Below are 21,210 nucleotides of genomic sequence, written 5' to 3'. Positions count from 1 at the left end.
CCAAGGAGCTGTACGGCAAAACAGGATGCAGAGATGTGGTCCTTGAAATAAAACACCAGCGACTCAGATGGCTAGGCCACATCCTAAGAATGGACAAGGAGATGATACCGAAGGTAGCATTACGATGGACACCACCTGGAAAACGTAAGTCTGGGCGGCCAAAGAACACCTGGTGGAGAACAGTTGAAGGGGAGCTGAAAGAAATGAAGCTTACATGGGGAGAGGCACAGAAAGTAGCACAGCACCGAGATGAATGGCGTCGAGTCGTCAAAGCCTTATTTCCCATCCGGGAAGAAGAGGAGTAAGTAAGTAATGAGTGCCACGGAGGAACTTTTTTAGCCAATCAGTGCCATGGGGGGAAAAACGCCATTATCAAGCTGTTGTCAAGCAGCGTGGCAGAGTCAGGAGTAATAGCAACAACAGCAAGCACTTAAGACAAGACAGACTCTTGTTTTGAGGCTGTTCTAAATCAACATGTCTTTTCAACATCACTCAACACTGTAGTTTGTCTTACTTGGCTCCACTCCATTCTTGAAACCCCGGCAAAAGAGATCTGTTGATGTGTGAGTTGACGTGAGTGTCGACTTAAAATGACGTTGAATTCTGGTGCATATGCAGGATTCTAGTGGTTAGGGAAAATCGAATCTCCCTCCCCAATGAAGATCGTTTAGAGTGGACGCCGAGTGAAGATGGAAACGGAGTGTAACAAGTTGACAGTTCTGTCTGATATCAGGTAAACAGAACAGAACTGTAGAAAACAAGAATGATAAGAGACAGTGAGAAAGCACAGCTGGTACTGGTGTACTGATACTGCCAAAAATGACTACTGAAACCATTTCAATTGATATGTATTGGTAAATCAGTGTTTTTGGCAGCACTAGTGGGGTCCAATACCAATTCTGTTTGTCAAGGGATCAGTGTGTATGTGCAGCCCACAGTCTGTTTGGTATTGTGGTTGACCTTCAGATAACATACAAAAATTGTACACAAGTGTGAACATTTAAGGGATATTCCAGTGAAAATTCCCAACAATTTCTCCTAAATATGGAACAAGCCCCAAGAACCCTAGGTCCTACATTTCCCATAATGCCAGTTGACAGCATCTATAGTTAGATCAGGTAAATGGCCCATGTCTTTCAAACTCTACACCTCCAATTTGTAACACAGGGTCTCTCTGCTAAAATGTTTCATGCCCAAACCAAGTGAACCCCTAATGACATCATCAAGGGATATTTTGTTTAGACTTTTCAGACTTTAAAAAGCTGTCTCCAGAGCCACAGAAGACATTATACAGCCGCTTTCAGAGGCTGAATAGTCTTATGTGTGATGAATGAACTGAACTTGACGTGTAAAATCGGTGGAGTGCCCCTTTAAAAGCCCCACCATCAACAGGTCCCTCTCACTCTACCAGGAGCCTGGTTAAGATAAAACTGGCCCTGCTAATAAGGTTGAAAGCAGCATTCAATCTGTCAGTAAGCTCCGCTGCATTTGTTGGCGACATTAAATTGAAAGCTTGTCTTGGCTACAGCGGCAGTGACATGCAGCCCACCACTGCAGTAAATCATTAGCTAAATAGCTAATTCTACAGATTAGCTCTCTTGGCAGCCAACTGGCCGGACAAGTTAAAGGTGTTTTATTTTGACATTTTATGATTCCATCAATGTGACGGGGACCATATTGTTTAATGAATCGTTTCAGGGGAGATTGATTACATGAAGATATGTGAAAACAGAGTACATCCTGTCCAATTAGGAAAAAAACACATGTAATATACAGTTAGAGTAGCAATTTTTAACTGAACCTGCCTCAGTGGGGATGGTATTGATAAAATAAAGCCCCAGGACAGAAATCATTGTTACACTTTCAACTTAAAAAGCTACTATGGAAAGACCTAACCTGAAAAAAGACAAATCTGATCCTATTCTGATTGGCTGAGCCACATTAAGAGCATAAGCATAACCTGATAAATATGCACCATGACCACAAAGGTGTTCATTTACAGATGTGCTGCTTAGAAACCAGTTTCAAACCAATATCACTTGGTAAAACAATAATATGTGACTATTATTTAGGCATTATAAAGACATTTGTTTCCATTAATTTAAATAGCGTTCAGCTCCATCTTATAAAACCAGTACTTTGTGTCATGCCTTGCATCAGCTCCCATTCTAATGCAATGTCTACAGGTATATTAGTTAAGTGTACTCACCTGCATGCTCCAGTAGCATTTTGGCGATGTCCATGTGTTCGTTTAGGAGGGCGTCGTACAGTGGACTAACTCCACCCACCTGGCTATTAAGCACAGGGGCAGGGCGGTGACGTAGCAAAGCCTCCACACACGCAGTGCTGCCGTGGTTGCACGCTTCATGCAGTGGCGTCCAGCCTGCGTGGTCTACATGGTCAACAAACCAAGCACAAACATTTCTTACTGTTTAACATTTTGGAGGTTAAAGAGCTTAAATACACTTTTTAGAGATCTCTGGCCTTCAAGACTTTGCTTTCTGCCAAGAACTTGGTGAAAAACAGTAACTGAAGTGCAATGTTTCGCAAAGAATTTGGTGTATCAAGCAGATGAATAGATATGTACATCTCCCAAAGTATGGTATTAAAAAACTGTGAAGTTTGGCTGAAGTGTCATGATGAAAGATTTAAAGAGTCTTACTGCAGCATGAGCGGGCTAACACACACTGTTGTAGCTCATTTGTCTGATAGCTACATAAGCTAGCAGGGGCTAATCTGAGGAACTCTGCTAAAGCTGGAAGAAACTGACACCTTGCAAAGTGATTGAATCTAATACTGTAAGTGATGCAGGCATCAGCAATTTTTTAATAACTTTTTTGTAATGAATTATCTATCTTTTCTAACACCATAAGACAAAGGACATCAATATGACTGAACTAAGGCTGCTTCAGATTGATTAGCGAATAACAATGTGCCATTAGATTGCTTGAAATTCTTGTTCGGGAGTTACAAATAGGTTATGAACCACCACCCATATACGTCTTACATAGTTATAGAAAAATCAGTATTTCCAGGATATATTAAAATACTTAAGTCCTTCGTGTTTTACAGCTTTCATTCCAAAATTAAAAAACGGTCATGGATAGAAAAGTCCTAAAGAATAAGAATTAGACTCTTTGGAGAACATCATAACATAGATCTATTTTATCTGACAAGAAAGGACTCCAACCAAAAATGTTCTGCCACAGTTAACTCGGGCCTCGTTTAGGGAGACGACTGCAAGGTGACAGCGGTAATTTTACCATTTTGCACATAATTCTGCCTGATCACATTTCGGACATCGCCTATTGCATAAGCCCCCTACTAAGATGCAAGTTAATTTAGGCTGCTATTAAAGGGCTATTACAAAATCGGAGAAACCTTTGAAACAGCACAACATTTCCATAAAAGGAGGGTAAGTCATTATATTTGACCTAAAGGGACAAAAGAAAGTCACTCTGAAATATCAAAAGGCATTCAATTCACTTAGCAAAGTCACTGTAAAGCTATAAATCTGAGCCTCCAAACCCATCTAGCTCTTTCTAGACACACCCTTTACATTTTAGCTAAAGGTTAACCTCAATGATGACGCACACGCACTCCTATTTCTTCTCACCTCTTTTTTTCCCCCTCAATGTTAATCGCTCTTTGAAACCCCACAGCAAACAGTGGGAGTGAAGTCAGATGACGACGAGACAGAGGGTACAGAGAAAAGGGAAAGCGAGAAAGTCTTACCTTTAACGTTGACGTCCGTGCCAGGAAGCGCCAGGATCTGAAGCACTGTTTCCACTTGGTTCCTCTTGCAAGCTCTGTGGAGGAGGGTCTCTCCTTCGACCAGGACACACACAACGGACAAACACACCCAAAAGAGAGAAGAGGCGGAAGAGAAGAGAGAAATCCAAAATTAGGGTGTGCCCCGATGTCCTGCCCATTGTCCCCCTCCATATGGTGAACACACCAATAAAATACCACAGAAATGTCCCCAAACACCAAAAAGAAGAAAAAAAACCTGACCTAAAAAAGTACGACCCGCCAATAAGGATGCGATTTAAGGAGAGTGATGAGAAAAGGGGGGAGATCTTTCAAGGGAAAAAATGGGAGGAAAAAAAAATTAAAAGATGGAGAGTTGAACTAATTTGCCTCGGTCTTTTCCGCTTTTATAGACACAGAGATGTTCCACTTACACCCCGAGCCCAACAAAGTTAATATCGGGTCAGTCAGCGAGTGAATGAATGTAGTGGTGAGAATGTAGTCTTGCTTCCTGTCCGCTCGTCCCTATATTGTTACTTGAGAGGAAGTTATGGTAGACAGCCCATGCACAAAGCCTCGAAAAGGATTCTTCACAGATCCAGGGTTCAAAAGCTCCGCTGGGCATTGCCAGTGTCGCCACGTGATATTTAATCAGCAAACTACCGGTGAACAGGCGTGGAAAAAACCTCTCAAGGATTCCATTTACATTTTTAAACACAATTTTCTTCTCCCCTCTTCCCTTTTTTTCTCATCTTTACCCTGTCCCTCACTTTTTCCTGATACAATATTAAACCAGGAATATATTAGCGGGCCAGAGCCCCCTCTTTTCATGTATGGCTGAACTTCAGAGGGAAGTTAAAGGCCAAGCATGAGTGGCTCTGTGCTTGCCAGTATAATACAGGACTGCAAAGCCCATAATAAATGCTTTACTAGCTCTCCCCAGGATGCCACGCCTGTACAGGGGCTCCACTCCAGCGCGCACAGACTGGGGCAGAAAGGAGAGGGAGGGAGGGAGGGAGGAAACAGGGGGGCAAGAAAGAAGAAGCAGTGGAGGAGAGAGTGAAAGGGTTTCCTGAATTTCAAAGCATAGAGAGGAAATATTGGAAATCCTATTCATTCTGAAGAACTCCTTTCTTCCAGGAGGTGTCTTTGAGGATGCAGAAGATGCATTAAATGTCATCCACCGGTAGTAAAGAGGTTGAAGAGTGGAAGGGAAAAAAAGGGGATGGGGGGATTGGAAGGACTGTTTATCAAAAAGAGGATCATTTATGCTCTGCCTAGAAAGTTGATGCAAAACCTAACAAGCAGAACAAAGTTAAAGGATTTGAAATATATATATTATTTCTCGACACATTTCAGTTATAAACTTTGACATGTTGCACCTTTATATAACGAGAATTTTTCAGTAGCCATTAAATAGGCTGATGAAGGTTTAAAAAGTGTAATAACATAAACCAATGTCAACTAAAGACAATAGAAACCCATTAGATACAGAAAAGTCACTTATTTTCTATATGAATTCCCAAAAAACAACCACTCAGAAACAATGAGGACACAAACAGGATGATGAAGCAGGTACTTGACTGCAACTTATTTCAAGCACTTTGTCAGGTGGTGTGTATGTAATTTGTTATGCTGCCCTGTTAATGATATTTTTCCTAGTTCATTAACTGTATTGTGATTAAACAGTAATGTCTCAATTCATAACCTGGAATTTTACAACTATCTAGATGACAAGAAGACCTGACATGAATTCAGCCTTTTGACAAACCCCAAAGTATATCCTTTCACCATTAGGGGTGTAACAATACATCAATCTGGATTAACCAACAATCCAACATCATCAATGCAAAGTGAAAACATTGATACGTATCGTCATCTCCCAGATACACCTTTATTTTAAAATTACCATGGCATGTCTCGCCATTTCCGTCCAAGCGCACCTTCTTCCTGAGAATTCAAATGGTGCTAGCACCCTAGTGCCATGCAGATAATGGGAAGGTGCCAAGAAAACTACAAAGAGGGTATTTACTGAGATTGTTTCATATTGCTTTCAGGCCCTGGAACTGAATCGAATCAAAATTGTATCGTGGCAGACTTTGCAATATCAGCAATCATATCGTACAAATAAATCAATATCATATTGTGACGAAACTTCTGATTTCCACCCCAAATCACCACACCTTTGCAAATGTTCAGCAGACAAGCCGGATACCATTCAGACACAAACAACTGCCAAGTTACAGGTCGGGTCACTCCAGTTCAGTAACCCACCATCCTGTAGTGATATTTTGCCAATTTGATTTTCACTCTTAAAATATGTGAGGGTAACATCAGAAAGCAGACATCAGTGGTTGAACAGTGTCAGCGTCATAAACAATAATGAGGTCAATCAATGAAGCAATCCGATATTTCCAATCCTAAAAATCAAAAACACCCAAACAGAGGTTGGTGCCCAATCCAAACTACAGTCCCTAATGAGTAAGCTGTACTGTGTGGCACGTCAGTGTTCTACATGGGCTGCTCTGCTATTACCGGGCTCTAAAACGCTGTGATTAAACACCCATTCCACTACACCCCATGTGTACACATCCTCGCAAATGCCAGGGCCAATCCACGCACTGTTAAATCACTTTAATGGCTCCAATTTGGACACAACGCCTCTATTATAGGGGTAATTGCATGCTCAGCATTTACAAGCACGGAAAGGATAAATCCGCCTGTCCTTTTCTATAAATCCCCCGTTTCACACTTTAATAGAAAAGTTAAATGTATGTGTTGCTCTTTATATCCCTCAGTCTGCTTGCTACACTCCTGTAAAGTGTCGCTTGGCCCGCCGATCCCTGGACCGAAAAGCTGCTGGAAGCCTGTAACAATGCTATTTGCGAGGAATGTGTTAGAAAGGTATTCGGTGCCAGTTATTGGATATATACGAAGACTACTGCTGTCGCTGGCTCTAAGCAACACATTAATTTCCCAAAATCAAGATTACTGCAATGCAGCTTTCACAAAGAATTTATTGGCATTAACGTATGTGACCATCATTTTTACATTTCACTGGTGAAGATTTTAATATGGGACACCTCCATTTAATCAGTCAAAAACAACACTGGGCAGCATCAGCCCCTTGATGCCCTCCTCTCTGCCAACAGGAAGTAATAAGACACAAAAACAGAGTGTCTCTCAAATATTAGTGATCAAATCCACTGTGGCTTGTACACTGTTTTATTTGGACAAAGCTGTCTGCCAAATGAACACATGCAAAAGTAAATAAGCGTAATGTGAAAGCCAAGCTCACAAAAATCTTTTTCCTCTGTCGTCTTTTTGTTGCACTATAGTATGAACATATTTATTGCCGATGGCACGTAGAGGTGCAGTAGGAACGTTGTGATTGATCAGGCACAGATCCGAATCAATATTCAGTGCAAAATCACTGGTTAGAAAAACAGATCATAAAATAGATAGGGCAATTAAATTATCATTACAGAGACAGTGTTTTCACTGCCCAATCTGCACTGCATAGGTTCCTCAGCTAGTTTATGTCCCAGTCTCACTAGAGGTGAGCAATATGACCAAAATCTTCTTCTATCATGGCAATGCTGTATAACATGGCAACGCTATATATTCCTATACAATAATTGTTCTGTAAATTCAGTAAGGAAATGGTTTAAAATAACCAAACGTTCTTGATCATATTTCCTTCTTTTATTTGGAACTTCCATATAAACAAAAAACCTCATTTGAGATACTTCGGTTAAATCTCAAATCAGTAAATATTGACTAATTTCAAAATTGAAGTTTAAGGGTTCCTGGGAACAATAATTCAAGTGTTTAGGTTTCTGTGTTTACACTTTTACTCTCCTCCTTCCCATCTGCAAAAATCATGTTACCTTGCAAGCGCTTGCGATGTAGCTGGATTAATGAAATCACATCATGTGAAAATCACAAACATCACATGAGAATTCAGCCCTGATTGGCTACATAGCATGCCCAGAACAGCTCCCAGGGTAGAAACGGTATTGCCAAATCTCTATCAATGGACACATTTCTACCGTCACACAGTTTATACCATCATATGGCCCCACCCAATCCAGGTAGTGGGAAATAATGGGAGTCAAATAGTTTGGTTACAGTATGCTTGGGCCAAAAAAACTCCACTCAGGTTTAAGGCTTCAGTTGCTGTACCTTTTTCAAAAATAACAGATGAGTATGCCGCAATTTCTGACTGTGTTCAACATATTTGATATAAAGGAATAACACTTTGATCATCTATTAAAGCACCAACTTTTTACATAGTTATTTCTCATTGCTGGATAAAGTTGCCTGGAGTAGCTCTCCATTCCCAAGGACAACGCACCTAGCTTTTGAACTGTGCTGCCTGAATGTTGACTTTAACAGTTTGTTTCAGGATGACATTAAGCTAAAAGCAAACAGATTTTAAGCGATGAAAAACACACAGCAGTTCTTGTTTGACAATCTACATACAGTATATTCAGGCTGATTTAGACTGAAATCTCTGCTGAGCCTCCAGAAGCAAATATGGAACTGAAAAAAAAAAAAAAAAAAAGAGAGCGAGAAGTTCATCCCAAATCCCTCAACCCCTCTCTGCTACTTTGACAAAGATACTGAGGTTTCAGGAGGCGAGACAGATGCTCCAAAGCAAAGCAGTGCAGCATATAAGAAAGCAAGCTTACATATGTGGGTGAAAAAGCCTGTGAGAGAAAGAGGGGAAGGGAGAGAGGGAGAGAGAGAATGGGATGAGATGGGATGGGATGAGAGGGCGAGAGGGGAGGATGCTGCGCCGATGGTTCATCAAAAATTAATGCCGACCGCATCGGTATAGAGATCACGTAGTGGAAAAACAACACATGCCAACAGCCTTGAGTCTCCTGCCTCAGCCTTTCCTCCCCCCCCCCCCCAACTCCCTCCACCCCTCCTTCGCACCGGCACAGGGCCTTTCTGATCAGGTGGAGGGGGGAGATATGAGCTCTGACACCTTCAAGAGTTCACACAGAGTGCCATGCCTCTAATTGCAGGAAGTTCCACCAGTGCAGCCACTGTATATCTGCAGCACTACCCTAATTGCTGCATTTAATATCCCTAAAATGGAGATCTGAGGCGCACAGTGCGTACTAATATGTGTTATTGTTTGGTGCGAGGAAGCCATTATTTCTGTCCGTGCCATTTATTTATTTATCTTTTACTTTTTTAAAAGGTGAATAAGACATCAGGAAAAAGCTAAACAAAACAAAGAGCACAGTGCTGAATATCAATGCGAATAGAACAAGTGGAGGAGGAGGTGTAATGCGGCCCAAACTCTGCCCCGAACATACACGACAGGCCGAATTATGCAGCCGAGTTGCCTTTACAGCTGACTAGATGGAAGCGTGGTCCGATGCAAATCAATCACTCTCTCCATACATTATGTGCTCTTCATTAAACTGAAAGTGATGACAGAGCTATCATGTCCCTCTTTACTGATGACCTAGTGCAGTGCATCAGTCCATTAAAAGTCCGCTCCTTGCAAATGTGCAGCGATATTGTCAAGCAGCAGTGTGTGTGCATATGTGTGTACGTGAGTATGTATGCACCATACCTGCTGCATTGACTCTGTTCAAACCTCTGGGGACGTTCTCATTCTCCGGGCTTGTTTCTTTCACCAAAGAGCTCTGAGCACTGCATGGAGACAAAGGACATGGTCAAAGGGGTAAGAAGAAAATACGCATGTATGAGCTAAACTTAATTCAATAAGAGATTACCCATGATTTACATAAACAAGTCTAAAGTTTCAACGAGTGACCATTTCAGCATGGCAGTGAGGAGACCTAGCAGTACAGAAAGTGGAACGGGCACCACTGTAGTGTGAAGAGTGCTATTAGCAAATGAATCCCTTGTGGCGTCGTATCATTTTATATGAAATCTGACAATATCTGTCAAACCCCTACTGTGTTGGCCACACACACACACACACACACACACACTTCACACACCCAATCCTCCATTCCTGTCTCCAAAGCACTTTTCCTCCCACTTAACGCCTCAAACGCAGAGACGGAGAATTCGATGTGAGCAAGCACATTAGGAGGAATAACTAGTAAAAGAAAGTGAAGCCTCTTCAAAGTAGTGGCGTGCTAATAGCTGTGGGCTGTCACTAGTCCTGTGAGTGGGTATGGGAGATCTGCCTGCATGAAGCCTGACAGGTGTCTGGAGTGTATACGTCTGTGCACGTGCGCGCGCACCACATTGAAGCGGAGTGCCATCCGTATTACAGGGAAGAGGCTTGTTCCCTGGTAATTGGCTTGTTCAGAAGCCAGGAAGGAGCTCCCAGCAGTGAGGAGGAAACACACGTCCTGTCACGTTGCTTGTTATTAGCAGGGACAAGGCTGAGAAGAGATGAGACAAGCTCTGTGTGCATGTGTGTGTGTGTGTACGAGAGAGTCCATAAGAGTGTCTGGTATAAGGGCGTACCGCATCTCATCTCGAACCACTTCACCCAAGTGTCCCTTGTCCATATAGGCTGGCAGCAGTGGAGGTTGACAGTACTTGGCTCGTGTACGCCCCGGTCTCTCCTTCCCTCATGGTCTACTTTAGGAGGCCAGCATGCTGTCAGTGGCCCAGCTATCAATTCTGGGCCTGGGGCAGAGCGTGCCCTTGGAGGCCGACTCTCAAGAAACTTGTGAGCAATAATGGAAGTGATGGGGAAGTGCATGTCGAATGCCACGGCGAGAAAAAAACATGCATTACATTTTCAATTTGCTTTAATTCTACCAAAAAGGTCATAGCAAAAAAAAAAAAAACAACATTTTATCTGTCTCCATTTTTGAAATATTAGTGGAGTTGATCTAGTTACAGGCTTCTCTCAAATCCAGCTGATATTGACTACATGCAGGTCTGCTCATAAGAAATGGAGCCAAAGTAATGACATAGTTAAATGGCTTGAAAAGATAACAGCAATACACAGAGCCTGATTAAACCAGCAGGAGAAAAATGTAGCTTCCCTTCTGCTAACAGCATTCACTGCCACGCAGCCAGCCGGCAAGTCAAACGGCCATCTAAACAGTCGGTCAATCAGCCGGCCTGTCAGCTTGGTATGGCTTGGACGTGTGCCCTGATGCCAGCCTGTCTGTTGGTGCAGAAGAAGCACACTCCCCATCTCACACACGACTACAGCAGCCTCAAGTCACAGTGAAAACAGCCTAATGGGTTCTAACAGCCAGAAATGAAAGATGAAGGGGTCATGTGGCCGCTCTCAACCTTCATGACCTGCTCCTGCTCTTTTCATAAATCTAATACCAAACATCTCGGTAGGATTTTCTCCTGTGTCCTACGGGCAGGTTGAAAACTCAGATAAAACAAAAGTGAAACCATTTTTAAACCAATACTTCTCTACTGAAACCACAATCGCGTCTGTGCTATTTAAACTCAGACTTTTAAAAATGTTGTCTCATCCTGTTAAGGACTATGAATTACTGACAAGTGCTCTAACAATAAATACAGTTGATTTCTTAAAATAAAATATTTAAATTATTTTACTGAATCAGAGCAGCTCCACCAACATAGAGGATTGTATTGAAAATGCTTCGAGATTGAGCAGTGTGTCAGACTCATACATGCTTCAACACAAGATGTGTTAATTGATTAAGAGTGTCAACATCACTGAAAATATGTATAATATCATGAACTCAAGCGTGAAAAATAAGGAAACAAGATTTCCTTTTGCTTTCTGTTCTCGATTCATCACAGGCTTTGTCATTTTGATTTCATTCTTTCATTCAGGGTCAAATGATTTTACATGCCCTTTGGCATTTCTTTATCTCATCCGCACAGATTGCATTCCTTGTTTTATTCAGTTCCTCTCACGTCTGTGTCAAAACAAACTAAACCCCTTAAAACTGTGGTGAAAGCAGAGTGTAGAAGGAGTAAAAAGCAGCAATGGAGGGAAGAGGGGAACGGGTCAATGTGTGAACCAGTAGCCTTCGCATGAACCTGTTCCCTGGTGGCGCCTGCCCTTCTCCAGGCCAACTACCTGCTGGTGGAAGAGCAGATGTCTGATACGAAGTATGGGGCCCGTGTGTGTGTGTGATTGCATTCAGAGAGGGATTAAGTATGCGAGGGCAGATCAAGAGAGGTGAAGATGGGGGGGGGGGGGGGCTGAGAGCTGGTGGTCGTAAGGGAAGACACAAAGGCCTGATGGGATATCCTAGTCTGTCTATCTGTCGGCTTCCTGTCCAAATCAGACCCAGCAGTGTGTGTGTGTGTGTGTGTGTGTGAGGAGGGGGTCTAACCTCCCTTTGCACTCCTCCTGTCAGCCAGCACACACTGATAGGATCAGACCTGGGCATGACCCATCACATGCCAACTCCTCACGCTCCATCTGACCTCCATTTGCCTCTCTCCAGCTTTCCCTCAGTCCCTCCATTCATGCATCTCTGCTCCTCACTCCCACCCAACCACCCGCCCTCACACATACACACTCATCCTCTCTCCAGGTGTTCCTTTGTTCCTTTTTCACTCACATCTCTCACTGGGTTTGTACATTTTCACCCTTTTCGCCCTCAAATCTATGGGTGGAAATCTGACTATGGAGGCAAAGTAGACTGCTGCTTGAATAGCACTGTTGTTTTAGACACAGTAAAAGTGACTTTTGACTAGCGACATGTGTGCTGTTCAACACAGATTTTTGTTGATTTTTTTTCCCCCAAAACTTTTAAATGTGCACTTTGCTTTAAAAGCTACAGTTAGTAACTTTTATAAAAATAACAATGAATCAAGATACTGTTACTGCATTGTCTATAAAGTTTGTGACCCAGCTACCATGTTTAATATAGTAAATGGTAAATGGACTGAATTGGTGTAGCGCTTTTCTAGTCTTCCGACCACCTAGAGCGCCTATACACCACATGTCACAGTCACACACATTCACACACTGGTGGCCGAGGCTTCTCTGCTTCTCAGTAACCATTCACTTGAACTCACACACCAATAGCCATCAGAAGCAACTTGGGGTTCAGTATGTTGCCCAAAGACACTTTGACACGCAGGATGGAGGATGGATCTTCCGATTAGTGGATGACCCACTCTTCTTCTGAGCCACAGCCGCCACACCAAGCACTGCCCACCAGTTGGAGCAAGTTTCTCATTTGACAGCTAAACAGTACACTAAAGTACGTTTCTGAAAACATCTGAAGCGAGAAATAGACAATGCAGTAACAGAATCTTGATTTATATTCTATCAGCACTGCCTAATTTGACCTCAGTTCAGAAGACATGAGTAACATGAATGTCAGCTGCTCTGATTGGTTGTTTTCATTCATGTGCCATAATGCCATTATAAGCAATGAGGAGGCAAAGGAACATTTTTTTCACAGATCATCTGTCTCATGTACTGCTGCATGTGGATGTGTTGATGAATTCAGCAAATACAACAAAAAGTTATCAATTATAGCTTTGAATAATCTTTTGGGGGGGGACGCAACAAACCACAGTGAGAGAGAAAGTAATAACTGGATTTGATAAAGTCTAAAAAAAAGGGTTAAGCAACTGGGTATGTGCAAACACTCTGGTTTTTCCTGACTATATAAATCTCAAGCAATTAGCCTAAGTGTTTCTCTGACCACCTACAACATTAAGTCACAAGAGAGAAGAGCAGCAGACTTGTAATGATCTGCACAGACTGCCATTTGAAATTCCCAGGCTGATCTTTAAACATAAGTAAATTTACTTAAGGTTTGGTAGTTTAAAATGTAGTACAAGACTGGAATGAGAAGGCAAGGTGTAATTTAATGTATTAAGTTATCAAGAATAAGCTATTGCACATATGCAGCCCCTGCTTCTACATATATGTGCTCACATGTTCTGCCTAGGGCTCTACTGAACATGTACCTGAGAGACTGACAGTGGTATGGACAGAGAGCTGTGTGTAACTGACCTGCTGCCGGTCCCCTGGCTCGTGCAGCGGTGGGAGGTGGGTCCGGTCCTGCGGCAAGCACCCGTGGGACTCTGAGCTAAACTTCCCAGAGCAGGCAGGTAGGACATTACCTGTCAGAAGTTACACAGACACACACAAGGTTAGACAGTGCCTTTACACTGCAAGTCCATGATAGTGTGTCTTCGGGGGACTGAGGGGGAACAAAGACATCAGTGAGTGAGAAAGCCAGATGTTCTGCAGCAAGGAAATGTAATGTGTAGACCACATTGGCCATCTTTGTGTCCCTAGCAGAGACCTGTAATACAATCTATAGCAATTTTCACACTGCTAAGTAAACTAATACTTAACATCTGTGTTTTACGTTTTTTTACTGTAGCACAAAAGCACAGGAGAAAAAGGGAACCGAAATAATTACAAGTGGTGTATTTATCACAAACTTTTTAATCAGTAATGTAGTTAGTTTCTCCAGTTACTTTATTTGCTGTTTTTTCCAAACAAACATTGGTGTGTGTTTGTGTGTGTGTAGTTTTACCAGGATTGGCGGATATTGCATGCTCTTATTTTGCCAAAATCACTTCCAAAGCAAAACAAAAAAAAAATTCCAGTAAATAAACTGAAAATAGGTGCCAACTGAACTTTTACAAAGTGTCATTCAGTGTCTTCATGACTTACTGAACTAAGCAGCACATGCCTGTTGTGATTCACACAAGTAAGAGGTGCATGCCGAAAATGACAAAGCCTGTCAATGGCAAAATGAATACAGGACTGATGAAAAAATTAGGTTTCCCGTGGGTAAGTAATGGGAAATGTGAAGCAAGTGAAAAACAAGAAACAGTCATTCACACACACAAATACACACATGCACACACACACACACACACACACACCATTTTCTTGAGAGAGAGGGGTTCATCTCCAACTGTGAATCCATTTCTGCAGCAAAGACTTCTGAATATGGCATCTGCTATCACCAACTTAAGTCTCGTAGATGGAATCTTGACAACCAGCTCTGCCAGAGCCACCGGAGACACGTCTACAGGACAAAACGGAAGGAAAATATGTCAGACACCATAATGTCAGTAATTAATTTATTGATTGAAATTTAATAGATTAAAAGACAAAGCTGGTCAGAAGCAGCCCAGTCGCAAGAATAAAATTATACAGCATTGTAGGTTCTTGCAAACTGCAGAGACACTATGTTTTATACATATTGTATCATCATTTCTGAAGAGATGCAGGTCAGATTACATGTATATGAGCAGAGTTTTTCATCAGGAGATGGAGGGGATGGTGGATGGCATGACAGCTAGGCAAGATGGTCCCACTGTTTGAGGCCACTGACATTTCCTGCCATGTTTGTGCTGACCAGTTAGGGTATTTTAGACCAAAAATATGACATTTTCCTATTTCTGACCAACTGTTTTTTTGTGCTTAAACATAACTACACATTAACCACAATGTTGTCATAAATAAAATTGAAATGTAAAGTTTTAAAATATTGATGTAACGAATCTGAGGTTTGCAGAAAAGTCCAATGCAAACATTTATTCTGATCCATGTGTTGTTCTAGCACAGCAGCTTACTGATGCCACACCAGGAAAAAAACTGATCAGTATCAGGTAATAACATGAAGAGTTGATGATATTCTTCATATTTTTTTACAAGATATTTTTGTTATAACAAGTGTTACAAGGATTTCATGTTATACAATCTTTTAAAAACGTGAAAAACATCTTGTTATGACAAGAAACTTTTTATGTTATTATTTGATACTAATTAACTTTTTTTCCTAGTGTGGCATTGATACGCTTCTATACAGTAGTGCACTGCTATATGTTTAAAATACAAAAATACAATGGTAATTATTCAGGTAAAAATTGGGACTGAATAACTTGAAAATAATGTTTTATTGCAAGTTGTATTTTCTAGTGCAGTATTTCTAAAAGTAGTAGCAGCTGAAAAGTAGCATGTGTACAAGAGTATTTGTCTCACACTCAGTCAGACACACAAACTTGAACCTTACATACCCTGGCTAATAACAGCGAAGTGCTCCGCTAGGTCTTTTAGACCCTTCTCCACCAGACTCTGGTTGAGTTTGAAGTGCTGCTGACACCAGAACTCCACCAGCACAGACAGGAGGTCCAGCAGGGTGTCCACCAAACACAGCCTCTGCTTCTCATCATTCTCAGCGCAGTCCTTCAGTGAAGATAAATAAGATCACAGCATGTAGTTAGCTCAATCTAGGAGTAGGAGTACCTTTGTTTTTTTCTGATCACAAATCTGACCCAACTGGCATTTTTGGGGGGATGTAACACACTTTGCCATGAGAATACCAATGCACGAGATCCAGAGTATTTACCTCAATGACAGCCTGCACCAAGAGCTGGGTTAGTTGTTTCACAGCTCGGGACAACAGCGTGGTGCGCTCCCATACAGTCCAGAAGGTTCCATACAGCAAAGATCCTGATGCTGAAGCCTGAGAGACTCTGGTTTCCTGAAGCAGCACAAAATCACTGCGGCAGAGAAAAGCAGGGGTAAATAAAGGAGGAATACACCATCTAATGTAACAAATAAAATAGTTTATGTAAGAAAAAAAAACATGGCATAAACATTTAATTTAATTTTCGTCAATATTTAGATACACTTTAGTATTAGCGAATAATTGTTGACTTGAGGGTTTTCAAATAATGTGCAACAAAGTGCAACCTGAAAAATATTATACATCTAGTTTCATTTAAGACTTCAAATTGTATATGTTACCAACAGACTCCAGCCAGCTGTAGGGCAATGAGTCACTTCCATGCTTTGGATTAAAATAAACATGTCCCAACACCTTTGTGCTGCTATGCAAACCAGCTTAAATACCACAGTTTGTTCTACTATTTCTGGAATAGGCGAATCCCCCCCCACAACTCTGTTCATGCAAGAAGGATTAGTTGACTAAAGAGAAAGGCAAATTTTCCCTGCCCTATGACTCCCGCACTGTATGTATCAAAGTTGTTACCCGGCGGAGACAGCATGGAGTTCCCCCTGGAAGAGCTTGAGGAAAAATGCCAGGAGGTCACTGTGGAATTGTAACAGTGTTGGCAGGGCAGGTCCAGGGAGCGGGTGACAAGTGACCTCACTGGACAGGCAGTAACTGCAGGAATACACACATATAGAGAAACAGTGCAAAAATTATTTTATTTCTGCGTTTTCAATAAATGTCAAGAATGCTTGTTAATTACACAACGTTAGTGTCTGTTTCCTAACATAAGCGCTACCTCCAGTATTGCATACCATGAACTCCCTACTCAGTATGTGTACTATCATTTAAGATACTGTTGTGCAAATGAAAAGCAGTACGCATTTTTTGGACGCACTGACCTCCAATTACTATGTCACTTCCTGCAGGTTGGAGATTCATCTCTATGGTAACACATGTCAACCTTAACTCTACTGGCAATTTCACATTTTTAAAACATAGTACACCTAATTGAAGCATTATTGATGTTAGAGAGCTGTCTTGATTGCCATCTGCCATTGTCTGTTCTGAATGTTGTTGTCTACCACATTGCATTGTGGGATATTTATGCCAGTGTCGTGTCCAGTGTTTGCGTACTTTAATATTTCACCAGAAACAGTGCACAATTGATGCACTATTGGTTTAATACTAAGGTTTTGGACATACTAAAAAATATCACACACTGTTTTAGAGCACTGAATAGTCTGTTAGTATGGAATTCGGACGCAGCCTTAACATACAAATTATTTGACAAGAAATCCCACGTGATATGGGGTTTACCTGATGGCTGTCTGGAGAAAAGGCCACAGGCCCGTTTTACACCGAGGACACTGCAACACCTGAGTGAAATATTTTTTCACTTTGCTGGGAGCCAGCCAGGGAGGATTGGTAATGAGCAGGTTACACATGACCTGCTGGAAATTTCTCAGGAAGACAGATGTGGCGTTACCCTGTGACATCGTGGACAGACAATGATACAAGTTTGACTGGTTTGTACATTTGCATGCAAAGTAGAAATGAAAAACATACAGCACAGATAAGCCTAACGACAGTGATCCAAAAACAAACCAAAAACAAAAACTTGAATTACAGCTTCCTGGTTTCATGCCTCTGTGTACCAGTCATGTTGCACAGTTTACATTCATGTCTAAGAAAACACGGATGATTCACACACATCTCCAACCCCCCCAGCAGCACAGAAGATCTATACAATCAGCACAGTTTCAACATGGACACCCAAGATTAGTGTCACCAATTCAGTGACTGACCAAATTTCACCCCTTCTGTTCCTGGGATTTGATGTTGAGTGATGGCCAGAAAGGTGACCCTTGACCCTTGACATTTTATCCTATTAGACATTTGTGTAAAACTTTGTCATAATTAGTGAATGACGTCTTGGCCAAAAACATGTTTTGTGAGGTCACTGTGACCTTTGACCATCAAATTCTAATCAGTTCATCCTTGAGTCCAAGTTAATGTTTGTGCCATATTTGAAGAAATTCCCTCAAGGCGTTCGAAAGAAAACACATTCACAAGAATGTAACAGATGTAAGGTCACTGTGACCTTAGTCTGAGTGGGCGGAAGTTCGCTGCATAGATCAGCCTCTTATTGGGCGGAACGAGCCACCCGCTGAAGTCCTGCCCTACCACCTCCAGTTGTATAGCAGTTTTCAACCGTTTTCAACACGTCCTTTACTAACTTTTGCGGTGTTTGATCTTGCGGGGATGTAGCCATTTTTCTGCCATGGTTCGCGTCCTGTAGGCGATATTTTTGTGGGCATGTTACACCAAAACCTGTTTCCCCCCGGCAATATTTTTGCAAGCGCACTGTTGCTGTGGCACCGGCCAGAACGATTGTGATTGGTTGAAAGAAATACAAGCAGCCAGGGCGTTTTTTTTCTCCAATCTTAAAGTGAGAGTCGGCGCAGCCAGACCTTTCTTTTCTTGAGAAAGGTCTGGTGAGCTAGACTACTGTGACCTTGACCTTTGACCGGCAAAATCTAATTAGTGCTTCCTTAAGTCCAAGGGAGTGTTTGTGCCAAATTTGAATAAGTTCCCCCAAGGCATTCTTGAGATATTACGTTTATGAGAATGAGGTAGATGATGTCACAACAACCTTGACCTTTGACCTATGGCCATCAAACACTAATCAGTCCATTGTTAAGTACCAGTGGACATTTGTGCCAAATTTGAAGATATTCCCTCGGGCGTTTCTTGAGATATCGCGCTCATGAGAATGGGACGTATATATGGACGACCTAAAACATAATCGCTGTTATGGAGGTAGAAAAACCAAAAAAGGCAGCTACCAAAATTCTAAAATATAATGAAGCAGGTTATACTTTCATGCAGCCCCTGAGGCTAATACAGCAGCAGGTGGGAATTTATGCACTCTGGTAATTCTGGTCCTACCTGCTGTGCGTATTCTAAGAGGGAGATCAGGTATGGCACTGGTGGCAGCAGGCCGGGGAACACAGCACTTCTGATTGAATCCAAGGCTTCAATGAAGAGGCCGCACTCTATCATAGTACCAACGTTGCTGAAGTCTGTTTCTGTAGCCTGGAGGAATAAAAGAACAATGATGAAACGTAAGCGGTATATGGAAAGGAGGAGAAAACACTACACTCTAAGAGACGGGCGGCAGAAAGAGGAGGGCAGGAGGGTAATGGGAATAGGAAGTGAATGGGCATCAAAAGTTCCTGGAGGTCATTTCTGACTGTCTGTTACTGGCAAATAGCATATGGATTCAGAAAGTACAGAATGGAAATACACGAGCACTTATAATAGCAATCTGATGGAGATCCACTTGGGTAAGGTATGGACAGGACGGTGGAGAGTATTGTTAATAGGCCTGCCAATCAAAACTTTCAGATCAGCTGACAGTGGTGGTTAGATCGGTGACCTGAGTATGATGCGCCCTTGCTCTCGATGTCACTTTCCATTGAAATGTATGACACAAAGGAAATTGAATGCCCTGATCTTCTTGATGAAACACATAGTTATTTTAGAGATGTAAGGTAGTGATCAGGGGTGGCGAAGGGGGGGTGGGTATGTGTGCATGTCTACCTGGAACTGTGGACGGTATGGGTCATGGTAACCCATAAATTCAAGGAAGCACAGTCTCGGGCGGCTCTATAGCAAAGACACCATTAACAATGTCAGATATATACATACAACGCAAGGACAAAACAAGTAAGTTCAAGTAAGCAGAATGTAAGCCAACTAAGAGCTTATTATATGATGACTAGAAACTACGTTTCTCTGCAACATGCTTTCTCACACACACACACACACACACACACACACACACACATCCAGACCTCCTGTTTGATGACATAGTCCCTGAGTTCTGTTTCCAGGCTAGAGATATCCACAAAGTTGGCCTTCTTCGTCTCTGATGCAGCATGATCATTGCTTATGTCAAACATATCCATGCAGTTGCTCTGCCAGAGAAAAACATGGCAGCAACAGTAGAAGACTTTTAATATTTTCAAGCCAATATTCCTACAATTAAAAAGCATTAATATAAATTGTTAAATAGGTTTGTGCAACCAATCAGAAGCAAAATAAAAGCCCTCAATACTTGAGCACTGATTGCACATAAATGAAATCAAGACCGCACCTTTTACATAAATAAGTTTAACTTACCCCAAAGAGGTGCTGGACAATGTGGCTTACAGGGTAGCAAGGAGCATTATGGGATTTTGAGTCCCCAGTGAAGGGTTTCGCCATGACATGTGTGACAGAGGCATGAGAAGGAGGAGGGCATCGGTATACTTTTGCCCTGCCTGCTTTTAGAAGCCTGGGAAAGATTAAAACCATTTAGTATCATACTCCACAAAATTATATTCATACATGAATGGATTGTTGTGATTGGCGATAAAGTAAAGACATCCCACCGTCTGAACATGGCCCTGCGTGTGGGCTCCTGGACCATGAGGAGCACCCTCCAGCCCTGGAAGGCTCCTGCTAGCCTCCCACTGGCCACCTTCTCCCTCCACTGCCTGACAGGGTAGAAGGGAGACGTGGCACCTGTGGAAAAGGCAACTTCATAGGGTCCCTCTGCGAGCCAGGAGCCATGCTTAAAACTGTCCAGCACGTATTCTGGAGTCACAACCCACTTTCCTGGTCAAGGCAAATGAAAGAGAGAGCAGCAGTGTTTTGTAGGTAGTTCAGTTAGATGATAAATTCAAAACGATAAGATATAACTTAATTTTCATCACTGTAATAATAGCAATCATCATGACTGACCTGCAGCACAGGCTGCCAAAAACTTCTCACTGGACAAAACCTGAGGGACTATGAGATGGGTGCTGGCATGCTGATAGACCTAGAAGACGATCAATGCATCAGTCTAATGACATGTAACACACAATTATAAGTGGCAGACAATAAGAAGTGGGTTTTCATATGTCATAAATACAAGATGTTCCTGTCGGTGGGTCTGTATGATATGGTTAAAATTAAAATCAAATAATCTAATTGTTGCACACTGCAAAGAACTGTGTTCTGCTGTTAAGTGTTTCAA

General features: G+C 42.0%; 1 protein-coding gene across 1 annotated transcript in view; it reads right to left on the bottom strand.

Moving 5' to 3' along the window:
- The window catches only part of slf1 (SMC5/6 complex localization factor 1), a 37,175-nt gene that overhangs the window by 14,343 nt on the left and 1,622 nt on the right, over nucleotides 1–21,210 (bottom strand). Inside the window, exons 3-17 of the mRNA XM_033618578.2 lie at nucleotides 20,934–21,012; nucleotides 20,582–20,807; nucleotides 20,331–20,484; nucleotides 20,003–20,125; nucleotides 19,749–19,814; nucleotides 19,095–19,241; nucleotides 17,463–17,632; nucleotides 16,683–16,817; nucleotides 16,038–16,191; nucleotides 15,706–15,874; nucleotides 14,566–14,711; nucleotides 13,679–13,788; nucleotides 9,347–9,426; nucleotides 3,736–3,828; nucleotides 2,210–2,392 (exon numbers count right to left, since the gene is read on the bottom strand). Of these exons, the coding sequence (XP_033474469.1) occupies nucleotides 2,210–2,392; nucleotides 3,736–3,828; nucleotides 9,347–9,426; nucleotides 13,679–13,788; nucleotides 14,566–14,711; nucleotides 15,706–15,874; nucleotides 16,038–16,191; nucleotides 16,683–16,817; nucleotides 17,463–17,632; nucleotides 19,095–19,241; nucleotides 19,749–19,814; nucleotides 20,003–20,125; nucleotides 20,331–20,484; nucleotides 20,582–20,807; nucleotides 20,934–21,012 (2,035 nt within the window). The remainder of the gene's footprint in view (nucleotides 1–2,209; nucleotides 2,393–3,735; nucleotides 3,829–9,346; nucleotides 9,427–13,678; nucleotides 13,789–14,565; nucleotides 14,712–15,705; nucleotides 15,875–16,037; nucleotides 16,192–16,682; nucleotides 16,818–17,462; nucleotides 17,633–19,094; nucleotides 19,242–19,748; nucleotides 19,815–20,002; nucleotides 20,126–20,330; nucleotides 20,485–20,581; nucleotides 20,808–20,933; nucleotides 21,013–21,210) is intronic.

Source organism: Epinephelus lanceolatus, chromosome 9, assembly GCF_041903045.1.
Source record: "Epinephelus lanceolatus isolate andai-2023 chromosome 9, ASM4190304v1, whole genome shotgun sequence".
Lineage (NCBI taxonomy): Eukaryota > Metazoa > Chordata > Actinopteri > Perciformes > Serranidae > Epinephelus > Epinephelus lanceolatus.
The sequence above is the reverse complement of the archived record's forward strand: the minus strand, read 5'-3'. Positions and strand labels throughout refer to the sequence as shown.